This window comes from the organism of the source record quoted next, unplaced genomic scaffold (genome assembly GCF_019419815.1).
Source record: "Pyrus x bretschneideri cultivar Hongxiangsu unplaced genomic scaffold, Pyrus_bretschneideri_v1 Contig62, whole genome shotgun sequence".
Taxonomy (NCBI): Eukaryota; Viridiplantae; Streptophyta; class Magnoliopsida; order Rosales; family Rosaceae; genus Pyrus; species Pyrus x bretschneideri.
This window is the reverse complement of record NW_025999801.1, coordinates 1,546,221-1,563,054: the sequence shown is the minus strand read 5'-3', so window position 1 is coordinate 1,563,054 and position 16,834 is coordinate 1,546,221. Positions and strand designations below refer to the sequence as shown.

Sequence of the window (16,834 nt, the reverse complement as noted above, 5' to 3'; positions counted from 1 at the left end):
AGCAAGGTTTGTTGCTGCGTCTTTTGCGATATACGTTTATTGTTAGTTTGAATGGTGCCTTTGTGGCGCCTTTATTAGGCCTTGAGGCTCACAATCAAAACTAAGATGAATCTGAGTATGCCACTGTTCTTTTTGTCTAACAGATTGTTTACTTGGCTGTTCAGTTAATCGATTTCTTGCACCACAAGTCACTTTAACTTCTTGGATTATTAGGATTGTTCATAGATGGGTTAAGTCTGTATTAAGTTCTTTTCTTCCCTTTTGATCAAGGACTTTCATTTATAGGGTCATACGTTTGTTCACAAAAGAGTTCAAAGTCATTCAAGTTAATTCCTTAAGTATTAGCTTAAGCGGATGGCAAGGAAACAAAAGTAATTAGTTGAACAAGGTTAATCATAACTAACACTTGAATGGAATTAGTTAAAAATGATATAAGGTTTAATTCAAGATATAGAAATAACAGATCTATTCTACGTAAATACAAATAAAGGAGATTCGGGCAAGATTACAACCTTGTCGGGTAAGGTTCATCCTCTTGTGGACACCTCTCCTTGCATTTGACAATGATTGAAATCTTGGAAAATGAAATATAAACAAGGTTTACTCAACGGATTGATACTACAACAAAAGGAATGGTAGTAGAGCTTCTAAAACTAGACAAAAGAGAGCTTTCTATGGTAGACCTGTGATTTGAAAGGGCCAAGGGATGAACAAACTAAATCTTTTTCTGATTTCGCTGTTGAGTGTATTGAGAGTTGCTTGATTGATTGGTTGAGAGAGAGACATATGCTTGTGCCCATCATAGCTTTTATAGACTTCTCTAGCCCGATTGTCCAAGCCTTCCCTTTTGGTGATGCCTTCCAGAGCACGGTGAGTCATCATCAACCCTTGCTAATTACATACCCATGCCATGGAAAAGTACATTTTGCTGAGGGTGAGTTGCCCTCTACTACTTGTCACTTCTTATATTGGTATGCTGCCTATTAGCCGCTAGAAATGGTTTTAAATTCTTCCTGAGCTGCCACCTGTCCCAACCTAATTTCTTTCTGTTTTTTGTATGTTGGGCCTTTAATTGTATTGAGCCCAACTTTAAATATCCACCCAAACACGGGGCAAAATGAAGATTGCAGCTTGGCGGAGTTGCTCGGATGCGTTACCAACAAAAGCTAAACTAAGGCATCGGAAGGTTGATGTTGACGAGTTGTGTTTAGCGTGTGTACGACGGGTTGAAACAATAGAGCATGTTCTTCGAGATTGCTCCTTTGCTGCGGCCGTTGGTTCGCAGGGTTAGGCTTGAGGATTAATGTCTTTGGTCACCTAAGTATAAAGGCTTGGTTGATACAAAGTGCTCCCTCTTTTCCTGTGGCGAAGTTTGAACTACTAATGATTTTATGGAACCTATGGGAGACGCGGAATGAACTATTATGGCAAGGAAAGCAACTCCAGTTGAGCTCGTTATGAATGTCGAGGAATGGTTGAAAGTTTATAAGCACTGGCATGGTCAGAGAAACCCTCGCACTACCAGCATGCGACAGAGATGGGTAGCTCCCAGTGATGGTTGGCTTAAGTGCAATTTCAACGGGACGTGGGGTTGAAAGCTCAAAGAGGAGAGGTTTTGGAGTTGTTGCAAGGGATAAGGAGGGTTCCTTGTGGCTGGGATGGCTGGTAGCAAAGATTGGGTGGCCTCTCCGCTGCTTGCTGAATTATTGGCAGCAAGGAGAGAGCCACGAGTTTCTGCAAGGAAACTTCCCTGCAGACGTTAGACTGGTGTTCGAAGGAGATGCAACTGCTGTTATGGCACTTCTGGATGGTGTTTTATGAGGTTCTTCAGAGCTTGCTGTTCTCTCTTTACCGCAGTCGGACCAACACGCTGCGGCCATATTGGCAGCCGCTCAGATGCAATTTCAGAGACAAGGCAGTGACGGTGGCGGTGCGGCAGTGCCAGAATTACCCAAGATAAAAATGTGATGAGGCCAATGTTTTCCGTTGAAAAATATTGGTTTCATACCCTATGGGATTTCAGAGGTCATATTTTTCCAGGAATTATTTTTGCCCTAACTTCTTCATAAACATCTTTTGGGGAGAATTGACAATAGAATAGTGACTCATATTCCTTATAAAACCAAACACGGTTTCTTAACTTTCCGATGTAAGACAAATCTTAACATCCCCACAAGAATCACTATAGCTCCAATAAAAAAAATAATACTAGGTACACCAAATGATGCGGTACCAATCAAATTTGTACAGTGAAAACCTGAACATGGCGCTTCGTGCCAATACTCAACCCCTGATGCCAATGAGTCATCACTTTACCATCACCAGATATATTTGTACGACGAATTAGACTTACTAGAAACAGAACCCAAACCCAAACCCCATGGCTAAGAACGGGTGTGGACTAGTTCGATATGGCATGGGTTGCAGCAGGCAGCAAGAGACCATGAACACAACAATTCGAAAACACAACACTAATATTTTCTGGACAAGTCTTAAAAGACAATTGAGTAAAATGGTTCGATGAAAATTCCTAACGCAACTAATGTCACAAAGAAGTGAAAAGAAAGGAAAGCACAAGCAGCAGATGCAAATAGATACAAATTTCAGAATGGAGATGATGTCGTTCTACGAAGCTGGTACTTTGGCTCCGGAGGCGGAGCACTCGGCAACACCTTCTCTTGCTCCTGCAAGGACAAAAAGTAAAACGAATAAGATATCTAATATACAAAAATTGATACTTTATTTCGTTCTTGATTTAAAATTTAGAAAATTCTCAAGCCTGGTCTGAAAATTTTCTTTATTTTCAATAATATTTGAAGAACGGAGGAAGGACAAATGACATAGAAAGATGAGAGAGATGAACAAGATTTGCATCCCTCTTCTTGGTCTCATCTCCCTCTCCCCTCTTTCATTAGTTGATAATCCATATAGCTTTTCGATCAAAACCATACAAGGTAGAAAATGAGCAGTTAATCAAGGCGTTGTCTCAACGTCATGCAAAGTCAAGAACAAACTAGGCAGCAAGTTTTCTACCAGCTTGGAAAAATAGAATGCAAGTTGAATGAAAAGTGTTGATACCAAAAGAAGGAAGTAGATCCTCCAAAACAACACAAGTAGACAATGAAGTCCAAACTACAGATGAAAATTAAAAAGCGGGACATCTTAAGCACCAATTTTTTTAATTACTTTTGCGAGGAGAAACAAACATTTTATTAAATAAAAAGTCCAACAAATGTAATATTGGCTTCCAGACTATAGTTTTAAGGTACGATTCAGTTTGTTCTATTTGCTGCCCACTTTGAGTCCTCAATTAAGTTAAAGTTTCTCCGCTCTCTCTTCCATAGTTATTCCTAGGAACTAATTTTAGTTAACACGTGTAGAAATGGGTTGCATCACTGACAACTGGTACAAGAAGGCCCGAACATATGGATAATCCAGTCATATTTACAATTAAAAAATTGGTGTCATGTCAACCCTTGCAAAGTTTGCCACTCACAAGGATTTTGAAACAACAATCCCTTTCAGAATCTACATTCCAATCCTGTTAGAAGATCCTGACAGACGTTAAACCCAATTACATCCCTTTACACCAACTTTCCCCTCTCACTTTCTCTTGCACTTTCATCAGAATAATTGGACAAGCAGTCTTTCTTATGGCCAAACTTACAAAGAACCAAGTGCTCCTCAAAGGGATATGACTAGACATATTAGGATGCTAAATACTCACACCCATTCTCCAAACCTAAGGCAAAGTTGAAAGATAAACCCAGACACACTTCTACACCTCATCCACAATCACCACGGTCCAAAAAATCATGCCATGTCCAACTTTGCCCTAGAACTTAAACATTCATTAGAAACTAGGAGTATCTGCTTGTCAACAAAAGCATTGTGATAGCAAGAAACAATCCCAATATTCAAGGTGGAACTAATAGTGAGAACATTCATCAGCTACTACACAAACTACAACCTAAACTTACAAGGCTAAAACTCTAAACTACTAACTCTGGATCATAAGTCTTGAAAGCATGTCAGTTAAAACATTGATAATTACATAGTCATAACATCCTGGAAAATTCAATTGGGGTACCCAACAATTTACTCAGTATTAACCATGCACCTTATATTTCCGAAACTTCCTATCTTTGCCATTTGAATAAGCTTAAAAGAGCAAAAATGAAAAGAAAAAAAAACTTTAATAAAAATAAAAAGAAGTCTTCCCTGCCCGGAGGTGAGTCCCCTGCTGGGACTTGTCTCCCAGCAACACACATTAGGGTTGCAGGGAGGCCTGCCGGCACCAAATCCAGAAGCAGAAGCAGTTTAGTATTTGTTTTCCTTTCAAAGAAAAAAATGTTGTTTAGAGGGTAAACAGTGATTTTGGAGTTTACATAATAGAAGCTCAGCATAGTATGCATTGTAGTGTACCTATAGATTTTCCCAACATTACCTGTAACAAAACTCTAATTTATGGGGAAAATAGTCATATACGGAAGCCATCCAGACATTAAAGTATGATCAAGTATCTAAGCAAGGTAAAACCTTATCTAGACATTCAAACTATCTCCTCAATAATGCCACTTGTAAAGCTGTTTATAATTATCCATGAGTTAATGCTCATGATAATCCTTGAGGAAAATCCTACTCATGCACAAAATAACTGCGTTAAGAAAAGGTATCACCCCCTAAGTTTAACACTATTTAGGAAAAATCCTCTTCACTAAGACAACCAAATCATCTACAAACAAATGCGATACAAAGTTGTATTGGTTATTCTAATTACTAGCCTTAAAACATGCAATAAACAAGTGTGTGATGACTCAATATCTTCGAAATGTTTAAATTAGTTGGTAGATGGCTTTTCCTGGGCAGTTACATTTGTATCAAACTCTCTGCAAATTTTGTAATAAGTTAGCTAACTAATAGCCACATGTAAAAGAGTAGGTGAAAAGGGATGAGCCCCCAACCCCTTTAAGGTTATATTGTGCTATATATACCAGTACCTTTATGCTTCTTTTTTAATCCTTAGGTTGAATATCATCAAATTCCATATAGCATTTATATTTAAACCTCAAATTCATTTAGACTCTTAGATTGAGTAATTTATACATGTACATCTGAATTAAGCGAGTACATGTGATCAAATTATCAAACCTGATGAGGTACACTGAGATGCTAGGAGTACCAAAAGAACTTACAACATAACCCTCAGTCTAGAGCTTCACACTTCATCCTTTCAAAAATATATGAAATCTTCTTACACAACTGTGCACATATCCGGTGGACACATGGTGACTGCATATGATCTATTAATCAAGATTGCAGTTCCGATATAATGGGTTATGTAAAATCAAACTTCAGGGTGAAAGACCCCAACCAGTGGAGGCACTGATTTAGGATAAAACTTGCCTTAGCCTTAGCATCTAACAACCAAGATTCCCTTATATTTGAACATAAGTAGAGGGCTCTACCAAAATCCATGCTCAAATTTCACCAGGATATGAAATTTCATTCATGAGATTGAGGCAAAGACTTACATACTCCAATCTTCTCCAGGAACTAGGAAAAAGTACAAAAGATTCTTAACCGCCCATATGTCAAGGATTCTACCTTAGGTCCTAAACCCGGGCTCAAATTTTGCCTGGATATGAAGTAATATTCACGATATCTCAAGGCAATTACTGTTTTCCTATTCAATAGGAAGGATCATATTCACAATCTGTAGGCCCTAGAACAGAAGTGGACTCCAATATTTTCTAGGAAGCAGGAAAGAAAGAACATTACATTCTTATCCATTATAAACTCACCCCCGCCAAAGTTTTATTTTGTATCATATTGTATTTATCACTTCGTCTCCAGGTTAATTAGGGCTATTTGTCCTTTCTCAAGGTTAAATGGATGCTTCGAGGGTCAATTAGTGGTTTACTTGCAGGATGGCATGGAAACTTCACGGAAAATGTAAAAAAGGAATTGGAGTGTGACTCCTGTTAGGTTTTTCCAGCCCATGATAAGTTGTCCCAATTGGAGTTGTTTGCCCAATTGGAGTTAGTTTCTCAATTGGAGTAGGATTCATAACTAGATTCCAATTAGGATTAATAATCTTTATTGAACAAGACCTTTACTATGTCTATATAAAGGGGCTATTGTACTAGTTTTGAATTGAAGGGAGCAAAACAATAAATTGTATACCACTCAAGGGATTAGAGCGAGAGAATATTGTAAACTGTGTGCGAGAGAAAAGAAAAGAGATAGTGTATTTCTTGTTCTTGTTCTTTCAGGTTTTTCGTCAAGTACTAGTTCTAGAGATTTGGCAAGATTATTGGTTGTACTCATTATTGATATAGTGTGGTTGTCCCATGGACGTAGGCACATATTGCCGAACCACGTAAATTCTTGGTGTTATTTATCTTGGTTATTTGTTTTGGATTTCCGGAGTTTGTTCTATTTTTCCATTCTTAAACGCAATATTCTCGAATCTCAACAACTCCTCCATGCATCTTGCTTAAAAGGAAAAGTCCAGCTATTGAAGGGACAAAACACTCCTTAAGGAAGACAATTGTGCAGTCCTTAAGATGGTATTGATGAATGAACAATTAATGTTCTCCCTGTTTCCTTCATTTCTTTCATAAGTTTTTTTGCTTTATTGTATACTGGATAATGCCCCTTAGAATTCTTCATTCCTTCTATAGAATTTTCTTAAGAAAACAAAATCATGTTTTTCAATCATGCAGCTACCAATCTGTAATTTTATCAAACTCTACCTACCAATTGATCTGGGGTTTGACTCTCTCCCACGGTACCCACCTAGCAAATGCTAGAGTTTCTCGCTCCCCAAATGTTGAGGGGTCAGGTAGGAGGGCCCAGTGATTAGTTGGGTCAAAGATTCGGACACACTAGTTTCAGAAAGAAAAAAAAAACAACGAACATTAACAACAACAACAACAACAACAACAAAGCCTTTTCCCACTAAGTAGGGTCAGCAAAGAAAAAAAAAACAAACCAAAAAAAAAAATTACCAGCTAAAGCATTTATACAATATTTTTCAAATCTATCCTAATTCCTACATCACTATTTCTCCAGAATCAATGACTCTGTCTCCGATAAATCAGATTTCAGCAGTATGCCAGTATCCAAAATCAGAAACATAATAATCATCCATTGATGAACTTAGTTAGTGGTGCCTGTGCGTGCATGTTTCAATTACCTGCAACAGGCTTGGATCTAAATAATTAAATCTGATGCAAAACAAACAACTTCCTACTACCAAATGAAAGAAAAGAAGCCAACAAAGATTCTCTCATTTCTAACGAGGAGAAAAGAAAGAGTTTTACTAATCGCAGTTGAATTAAAGCAAGCTACAATCATCAATCACCAATTCAAGATGTATTAGAGAAATCAAATGAAACAAATACAAACATACATCATACTAAAAGAAACCTGACCTTCTGTTTCCTTAGCCTTTCATTTTCCTCCTCCAGATGTGAAACTTTGTTCTCCAGTTCATTTGTATACGCCTGTTAACAGTTTTCAATTTTCAGCTAAAATTACAAGAAGAAAACCTTGTGTGTGGACTTATAAACCAAAAGATATGAAATATTAACCTGCTTCCTTGCTCGCGAACGCGCAGCAGATTCCCGGTTCTTTATCATTCTCTTTTGCCTTCGCTCAACAGTCTTCTCAACTATGTCCTCAGGGTTGCCTCTTTTCCTCCCAGGTGTCTGCGTATCTGATAACGTACCCATTAAGGGTGAAGGCACCGCAACTTGGTTGTCAGGATACGGCACTTCCATCATAGCTCCAGCACCTACGTGCATTGGCGGTGGTAAAGGTTGGCTTGGCATGTATACCCCCATCATACTTTGTTGTGGATGCTGATATTGTGGTTGTGGGTACTGCATCCACTGACCTTGTGACAACTGTGCTGCCACATTCGCATCAACCCCAACAAGAGGATCAGCATATTTTTTGTCTGAAGATGCTTCAGCTTCAGCAACAACTCCGGCTTTGACCAAGAAATCCTCCAAAGTCATCTCTCCCAAAGTCCGCTGTCGTTCTTGAGATTTCTGTTCTTCTTCATCTTTGCTTTGTTGAATATCTTTCCAAACCTCATCAACTGTCTTCTTGCTCAATGCACTAGTTAATGACAGGCTTGCCTGACGCTGCAGTTGAGATTGATTGACCAGTGTTGTGCCTTCAATGTCTATACCCATGATCTGATTAGCTTCAGCACTCCATACATTTTTTAGAAGCTCGTCAAGGTTCATGCTGCTGAGTGGCTTCCCCAAGTCACCTAACTGATTTTGTACCTCATCCAAGGTAAGACTGTAAATTGAGTTTTGCCGTGGCAAAGGCTGGAACTGTGACTGTTTGCAATTACCATCAGCCCCACCTTGAGATCCCATTGTCTGTATCCCCATTCACCAATTCTTAATAAGAAATTGCCAATTACACTGCAAGTCTAAATTTTTAAATATACTAAGTGATACCATAGCTCAGCAGCTTCAGCCTAAAACCCACTTGAGGCAATCAACCTGAATATCAGATACCTATGTCGAGAAAACATTGATATTTCAGACTAAGAATTTTCTAGTAGTTAACAACATTGTGTATGGTACAAATGCCAAAAGTAACTAAAAGAGGAATGACAACAAAGTTGAGTACACATCAACATGATTTGCAAATGAATACACACGCACACATAAATTTGAATGACGGTTTGAAGGATCTCATCAGGTCATGTAGGCATGTAATCAGTAGAGCCATAAGCTGCCTATTAAAAAGACGAAAATTTTGAAAAAATGAAAGATGCTAGATTGATGCCCATAAAATTACAGTTTAAATTCCCTTAAATGGATAAGAATAGTCCAATTTATTAGAAAATACAAACAAAAACCAACAGATTATCAACTTGCAAATTCAACTTGAAATCATAACCTCTACATCCATAGGAACAAAATTTGTTAAGAGAGAAAACAAAACTAATAAATCAGGGTATAAGCTATTGAAACCCAAATCTAATCAAGCACATATAGAGATTAGAAAAGAAAAATTTTTAAAATCAGGGTCTAAACTAACATAGGGATTTGCCAGAAACAGCAATGAACTCTTGCATGCAAGTGATTGAAGGAGTTGCAGAGCCTCCATTTAACCCAATGCTTTCAAACGCTAAACCCACAATCAAATTCTCACAAAAGAAAAGCCCCAAAATCCTATTTTCCCAGAAAATCAAAGAGCAACACAATGAAGCATGAAAAATGAAATTACATCATTCTCCAAAAAGGAACAAAATTTCACAACATTACCTCACCACAGAAAAACCCAAATCCCAGAAATTAGATTTGCATGCAACAGAAATCAGTGTTTTTCTAACTAAAAGAAAAAAAAATCACTGACCCAATTTCATTCCCAAATGCATGAACGTCTTTCCTCAGAAAATAAAACAAAGTTCAAACAATTTTCTTTTAAAGAAGAAGAATAACTGAGAGGTCTGCCTGAATAAAGAGCATCGGATACATACATATATATATATATATAGAGAGAGAGAGAGAGAGAGCACTCACTTTAGAAAGAGATAGAGAGAGAGAGAGAGAGAGCGATCTGAATCACAGGGAGAGTTTTGGGTTGAAGAGATTTTGTTTGCTTGAGTGTTGAGGTTGGAATCATCAGCAGCAGTACTCACACATACCAACTGTATCTATTGTTGAATATCCAATTTGCAGAAAAACAAAACTCAAAAAGCGCAGTTGCAAGAGAGAGAGAGAGAGAGAGAGAGAGAGAGGTTTCTGGCTTTCTGCAAAAACCAAAAATTCCCAATTTTCATTTTATAAAATTTAGTTCTTTTTTTATCCGTGCTATGCTCCTCTACTTGCGCCCTCATCAGTTAATTAATTATGGACTGCCAATTTGCTTGGTCCACTTGTGCCACCACAAAATCGTCCATCTACATCATTACATCATCACTCGCTTTTAGATTCGATATTAAATGTATAGATTAAATAGATATATTTTTAATGTTTTAATTTCAAAATTTGGACATCAAGTTCAGCTGTAGGTACTTAGATAGGGTTGTTTGACTAAGGTTGACAAGGGGAGTTATATTTTCGACTGAACTTGTTCAACTTACTCTTAGCTTATGAATCGTATTTGATTTATTTAACTCAATGGTTAAAAAAATTAATAGTGCTAAATTTCTCCATGCTTCTCTTACAACGAGCGTTATTTCTTGCATAACATAACGGAGCATTATGTCTTACGCAGTGTTTAAAATATTGGTATCAATGGAATACCAATATGAAAATTTGTGAAAATATCGATGGATATATCAATATCAATATCAATTACTTTCAATAGAAATGATGGGAATTCAAAATGAAATTTTAAGGAATGTCAAACACTAATTTAAACGAAATATAAGAGTTTATCTGATATTTAACTAATATATCATAAATATTGACAAAATATGTCGATTTTAACTGAAACTTAAGAATTTCTCCAAGATAGGGTGAAATCTAGACTTCACCTCTCTTTCCATATCTTTCTTTAATTTTTTTTATATTTCCACAGAAATATCGACTTTATCGAAGAAATTTCAAACACTAATCTTATGTCACATAATGGAGCGTTATGTCTTGTGTACCGTAACGAAGCTATGTCTTACATCACATAACGCTTCTATTATATTTTACGTCACATAACATAGCGTTATGTTAAACGACACATAATAGAGCGTTTATGTCTTACGTCATATGTTCAAATCAACTGAAAATTCTAATTATTTATTACATCAATAATAGTAATTTTTAGTTGATTAACCTCAAATCAAAAACTCCAGATTACTTGTCATTTCTGAGTCGCGTAGTTGAACTCAAATCTTTAACCCCCAAATTACCAAAAAAAAAAAATGAAGAAGAAGGAATTAATTTATATGGAAAACATAATGAATGAACTGTTTTGGATTTTTTGACATAACAAGGCTGCATATCATTTCCACAGAGCGCTTCTCGAATTTCATAAATAGCAATTCTATAAATAATTTATTTCTTAATTTTTTTAGTATAATTATATCGTTATTTAAAAAAGTAACTATTTGTATTTAGAAAACAGATATAGTAATTGAAATTGTTTATTGGATGATATGATTGCGGTACAGATACAAGCGTGGGAAGGCAGGCAGGGGAGCAAGAGTGCGTGGAACGAACCCAACAAACGAGGGTTTTGTCCAGTAGTGATTAAACGCTGTGGAAGAAATTGCTCCGCCCCTCCCTGCTGGAAGGCACAAAATCGAATTAAATAACTCTAATGCAACAGACAGTGGCCACGTGGCACTCCATGCTCCTTCTGCCTATTTGCACGTTTTTAGACTTTTTTATTTTTTATTTTTTATTTTTTTATACTTTATAGATTAAATAAGAAAAACTAAGAAATTCAACAAAATTAAATAATTATCATGTCTCTGTGCGCCTGCAAAACTCCACTTGAAGATGGAGGAGGTATCAATGGAAAAGATTTTGATACGAATTGATGTTAAGTAATAGGATATAGATTTTTAGTTTCAAATTAATAATTTAATTATGATTCGAATTTGGGGGACGACACTATCAGGTGCATGTCTATGGTCTTACTTGTTTAATTCGTTAGGAGGACTATATGGATTTAGGAGTGGATTCGTTGAGTTGTCCAGAACACTAATTCCTCTTAATTGCATTGAGTTGGTCTAGAATCTCACTTCCGATTTAGTTTCGTTGAGTTGGTCCAGAACTCTATATACTATATATTCCGTAGAATTAGTCTAGAAGCTCACTTCCGATTCGGTTCAGTTTAGGTAGTCTAAAATCTTATATTCCTCTAGATTACGTTGAGTTGGTCAGGAATCTTACTTCCCATTTGGTTTTGTTAAGTTGGTACAGAACCCTATGTTCCTCTACATTTTGTTGAGTTAGTCACTTCCCATTTGGTACCGTTGAATTGGTCTAAAATCCTTTATTCATCTATATTTTGAGTTGGTTCAAAATCCCACTTGTGGAGTTTCATTAAGTGATTATGGAACCCTATTTTTCCTGCTATTTAGACCATGATAAATTTTAGAAGTCATTGTAAATATAAGATGTTTTTGGAGCTTAACAAAATGTTAAACTACGAATGGCTTGGTCTAGTTTTATGGTACGTAAACAGTCTAACTTTAAAAATTAAATGCAACCATGAAATTAGAAGAATTCATTAGTACTACGAAATTCAGTTCATATATTTAGTCACGTCTCAAGATTAAATTTTCAGTGTGTGCGACAATTATGTGTTCTACCACTACCGTTACTGTTCACTTGCCGTCAACCAAATGAGGAAGGCCATTCAATTTACTCATGGAAACAGCCGGCCCAAAGTAAGAACTGGGCCGCCCAAAACCGTCGCTCCGGATCGCCCAACTTCCCCACTATTTTATTTTTAATTTTCTTTCAGATCGCTTGGCCTCCAATCTCCTCACTCCTTAATCGTTTTCAAATCAAACCCAAAGTTCCTTTTTATCTTCTAATTTTCGCTTTCCCCCATTTTCCCTCGTTTTCATTCCTCAACTTTTCAATTCAAATTTTTGTATCTAATCCAGCAAAACCCGAATCTCAAATTCAATGTCCGCGTCGACCGTTTCAATAACGGCGAACCCGGCGACGACCCGGCGGCGACCCGTCGTGGCCGTCGATAAGAAGTCCTCCAACATCGAACTTGTCTCCGCCGAACCCCAAACTCACAAAGCAGACGACACCGCTACCAATTCTAAAGATCTGAGCCACCACTCCATCAGAGGCGAACCGGGTCTTGACCGGTCCGCTCAACCCAAGAAAACCGGCCCCAATTCCACCATTTCGCCGCCGTCCAGTCGCCGCTCTCGCAAAACCCTAGCCGCTGATCCCAAGCCTCGATGGGTCACCGTCCTCCGAATCTTCTCCAAAAACTTCATTCTGCTTGTTCTGATTCTGGGTTTGTTTCAGATTGTCAGGAGACTCGCTCTGGGGTCTGGGGTTGGGGTTCCCATGGCGTTTACGGACTTGGAAGGCCGAATAGCGGAGGTCGAAGCGTTTATGAAGACCACTACAAAGATGGTTCAGGTTCAGGTGGAGGTTGTGGACCGGAAGATCGAGAGCGAGGTCGGAGGGTTGAGGAAAGAAATGGAGAAGAAGATAGAGGATAAAGGGGTTGCGTTGGAGAGTGAGTTGAAGAAATTGGAGGCAAAAGGTGAAGGGTTGGAGAGGTCGGTGGGCGATTTGAGGAGCGTGGAGTGGTTGTCGAAGCAAGAGTTTGAAAAGGTGTATGAGGATTTGAAGAAGAAGGTGAAGAGCAGCGAAGATGGCGGATTGGGTGCGACTTTGGATGACATAAGGGCCTATGCGAGGAATGTGGTTGAGAAAGAAATAGAGAAGCACGCGGCGGATGGGCTTGGCAGGGTGGATTATGCTTTGGCCACTGGTGGGGCTTCCATTGTGAAGCATTCAGAGCCATATTTGGTGGGGAAAGGGAGCAATTGGTTCTCGAAGAGTACGAAAAATGGGGTTCACGGTGATGCTGATAGGATGTTGAGACCCAGTTTTGGAGAGCCTGGCCATTGTTTTCCCTTGAAAGGGACTAGTGGGTTTGTCCAGATTAAGCTGCGGACTAAGATCATTCCCGAGGCTATCACTCTGGAACATGTTGCAAAGGTGATGTTCTTGTTCACTATCTAGTCTTTGCTTATTCATGTGTTGTTTCTTTATCTTTTGTGTTGGTTATGCTGGATACAATTTAAATTCTCGACAGTTTCTGTAATATGAATATTGTTTAAGATGTGTGTCGGAATTAACTCGCAGGCAATAATGTGCTAGGAACTGTGGGATTGAGATATATAGTCAATGACCTTCACACAATAATAGATCTATTGTAGTTACTGTTCTCGGAACTTTGACATGTTTACTCTTTTGGTAATAAGTTGTTTCGGTTATTAGTTATGCTGAAGTAAAGGTTAAGCTACAAGATTCCAAACTAGACAATGAATTCTTAATTTTGAAGTATTTTAGTCAATTTGTTGGTGATGGTTGATTTTTTGTCATTTCGTACAACATGTAACTTTAAATTTGCAGAAGTTCTGTAAGGGGTTGTGAAGTAGTCTAGGTGGATTATCTTGAGGCTGGATTTTTTTTAACCTTAGGTAATGTCACTTAGAACAGGCTTTTCCTGCACATATCTTGCCCTCCCTAGACCCTGCCTTCATGGAAGCTTAATACTCTGAGGCTCTGAGCCATTTGTCAAGAGAGTTAAAATGGTTACCAATTTAGTAGAGCTATCCCCTTTTTGTTGAAGACTCGCAGTCAGTAGGTCGAAAGCGTTTTTGTACTCATTTGAAATCCTTTGCTATTTCTGCTATTAGTTCGTGGGCAGGTTTCGTCTGCCTTTACTTTAAGCAATGTGGTATGCTCTTTCACAGCTTGATTTGTATGTAGATATTTGTGCTGTGTTGTAATGACTTACATGTTTTTTTATATTGTATAATCCATACTAATATAAAAGCTCAAAACATAGCGGCTTGCGTATCATATAAATCTCTAAAACATTTTCATGAAAATAAAATTATCAATACATGGAGAGTAATCTCAAACTCTATGTGGGGTGTTGTGTGTGTGTGTGTGTGTGTGTGTGTGTGTGTGCACACACTTGTATTTTTAAAGATCACTAACCAGGTTGGCAAATTTGCGAATCAAGCCTAACCATTTTTTTGTGGGGTCCTTAGTCCTTACTAGTTCCACAATTGAAACCCTTTGAAGCTATGGAATGGCTTTAATTATGTCCACAATTGAACCCTTTGTCCTACTATCTTTTAGAAACGCATCCTCTTAATTATATTAATATTTATAGATAGTTCCAAGTCTCCTTATTTTATGTAAGAAGTCTATGTATGTTCTGAGTAGTAGGTTGATAAAATTGAAATAAAGTCTTATTATAGTCGGGGAGCCTCTGAATTCATGTAGTAAAAACATACGATAGAGTTGTACGTGTACTTGTTCTTGTCTGTTTGCTATTATGCATCATGTTGTTTAGTTTGACTTTGACCTATAATATATGGAAATGCTTAGTCGGAAAAACATGTTTGATTTGCCAGTGAATATGTGGGTGGATATCATATGTTAGTTTCGGTAGGTGACAGGGATTCAGGAATGAGCTTCTTGTTGCTTATCGTAGGAAGGCTTGGGTTGAAAATGTAGGCTAAAGCAGCAAGCAACTAGTAAAGTATTGAAAAGCATAATCATCTAGTTACAGACACTCGAATGATGCGGTTCATGAGGCCTACTATGAACTGGAACTTGTAATGTACCAGTGCATAAAAGATGGTCAAATAAGAATGGTTCTTTTATGTGCTCGTGTTGTAAACTGAACCCAAATTCTATTGGGCATGATATTTTGGTTTAACTGCGGATTAAATTAAGAATAAGGTGTTAGGAATCAAAATAGTTGCAGGAATGTTTTTCTTTGTGTATGCGAGAAATTAATATTAAATATATGCGATAAATTAATATTAAAACTTGATAATGTTAGTCTGTGGGAACGCGTTTCTGATTATTTCTTTTACCCATATTGGGATGTATTTTGATTGTACAATTATTTTTCCTGTCCTTGCTGGACCAAATAATTACCTTTCTGATTAGATATATAAACAAATTTACATATTCCCTTTGTCGTATGGTTTGGCATAACAAAATTGGTTGCAGATATTGTAGTTAATCCTTCCAAATTCTTTAGTTAAACATGTCGGGATTTCTGTCTTATTTGGTTACTTGGAAGCTTTGAGCGTAGACATCCATTAAGCATTTAAGCAAGAAACGAAACTGAATAGTTACTGATTCTATAACTGTACTCTGTAATTAACTTTGTTTACAATAAATTTTGGACCTGCTTATATATTACTTCCTTTACAATGCCACTCTGTAGGATTAGTTTGAATTCCTTTTATGGTTTTGGTTACTTTGTTGATTTCTATATTATTTGGCTATGGGGAAGCTTTAACATCTATTGCAATGTTGGAGTACCATGGCATGTGAACCAACATGTAAAAGCATTTTCTTGTCTCCACAAGCATTCTGATTTCAGCTCACCACCATTGTGTTCTTTTGCCGATCTCTTTGTCCTTGATTATTGTGTTCATTGATAGATTCCTTAAAAAATATGCTAACATGTTTGTTTTTATATTTGAACAGAGCGTCGCTTATGACAGATCGAGTGCTCCCAAGGACTGCAGGATCTCTGGGTGGCTGCAAGGGGGGGATAATCCAGAAGTCTATACAGAGATGTTTCGCCTCGCTGAATTTACTTATGACCTTGAGAAAAGCAATGCCCAGACATTCAATATCATGGACTCGGCAGTGTCTGGCCTCATTGACACAGTGAGGTTGGACTTCACATCCAACCATGGAAGCCCTTCTCATACTTGCATATATCGATTGAGAGTTCACGGACATGAACCAGACGTTTTGTCTATGATGGCCATGCAGCAGTAGCGTTAATGCCATTACCATATTCGTGCAGCAGCGTTAATGCCATTACCATATTCGTGCAGCAGCATTCTTAGGCCACTTCTGCTTTGAATATGAACTCATATTTTTTTCGTTTAATTTATAACTTGGTAGGTAGAAATTTGTGGTATGTTTCTAGAGTTGTCGATATCGTGTATTGTCTCTCTGATATTTTTAGTTTGTAGTAATGTATTGGTAGGTGTATGGTATTTTGTCTGTGTTTTCCTGTCTATGCACCAAGTAATGAAATCAGGCACGGGTTACAGGTATAGAAACAGAGATTTTTCTTGTATATTCCGGAGTATTACTGT

At 37.6% G+C, this 16,834-nt stretch overlaps 2 protein-coding genes across 4 annotated transcripts; one reads left to right on the top strand and one right to left on the bottom strand.

Annotated features, from left to right (window-relative positions):
- Positions 1–2,456: 2,456 nt before the first annotated feature.
- LOC103946156 (ABSCISIC ACID-INSENSITIVE 5-like protein 2) lies at positions 2,457–9,775 on the bottom strand. 3 transcript variants are annotated; one of them, XM_009356796.3, is made up of 5 exons: positions 9,558–9,775; positions 8,484–8,543; positions 7,599–8,402; positions 7,440–7,511; positions 2,457–2,684 (listed from the first exon to the last, which is right to left on the bottom strand). In XM_009356796.3, the coding sequence occupies exons 2-5, from the start codon at positions 8,484–8,486 to the stop codon at positions 2,604–2,606; spliced, it is 960 nt and encodes a 319-aa protein (XP_009355071.2). In that variant the 5' UTR covers positions 8,487–8,543; positions 9,558–9,775; the 3' UTR covers positions 2,457–2,603. The 3 variants fall into 3 exon arrangements, with proteins under 3 accessions (XP_009355071.2, XP_009355069.2, XP_048428694.1); XM_009356794.3 differs by having other exon boundaries at positions 7,599–8,543; XM_048572737.1 differs by lacking the exon at positions 2,457–2,684 and adding an exon at positions 4,032–4,335 and having other exon boundaries at positions 7,599–8,543.
- Positions 9,776–12,454: 2,679 nt separating this feature from the next.
- On the top strand, positions 12,455–16,595 carry LOC103946155 (SUN domain-containing protein 1). Its single transcript, XM_009356793.3, has 2 exons — positions 12,455–13,682; positions 16,209–16,595. Exons 1-2 carry the CDS (start codon positions 12,618–12,620, stop codon positions 16,506–16,508), a joined length of 1,365 nt encoding a protein of 454 aa, XP_009355068.2. The 5' UTR covers positions 12,455–12,617; the 3' UTR covers positions 16,509–16,595.
- Positions 16,596–16,834: the final 239 nt, after the last annotated feature.

Excerpts from the sequence above, each read along its gene's own strand:
- LOC103946156 (XM_009356794.3), bottom strand. The coding sequence starts at position 8,414 with ATGGGGATACAGACAATGGGATCTCAAGGTGGGGCTGATGGTAATTGC. Across the intron at positions 7,512-7,598 it reads GTTCGCGAGCAAGGAAGCAG|GCGTATACAAATGAACTGGA; the intron begins GTTAATATTTCA and ends AACTGTTAACAG. Across the intron at positions 2,685-7,439 it reads AAAGGCTAAGGAAACAGAAG|GAGCAAGAGAAGGTGTTGCC; the intron begins GTCAGGTTTCTT and ends TTGTCCTTGCAG.
- LOC103946155 (XM_009356793.3), top strand. The coding sequence starts at position 12,618 with ATGTCCGCGTCGACCGTTTCAATAACGGCGAACCCGGCGACGACCCGG. Across the intron at positions 13,683-16,208 it reads CTCTGGAACATGTTGCAAAG|AGCGTCGCTTATGACAGATC; the intron begins GTGATGTTCTTG and ends ATATTTGAACAG.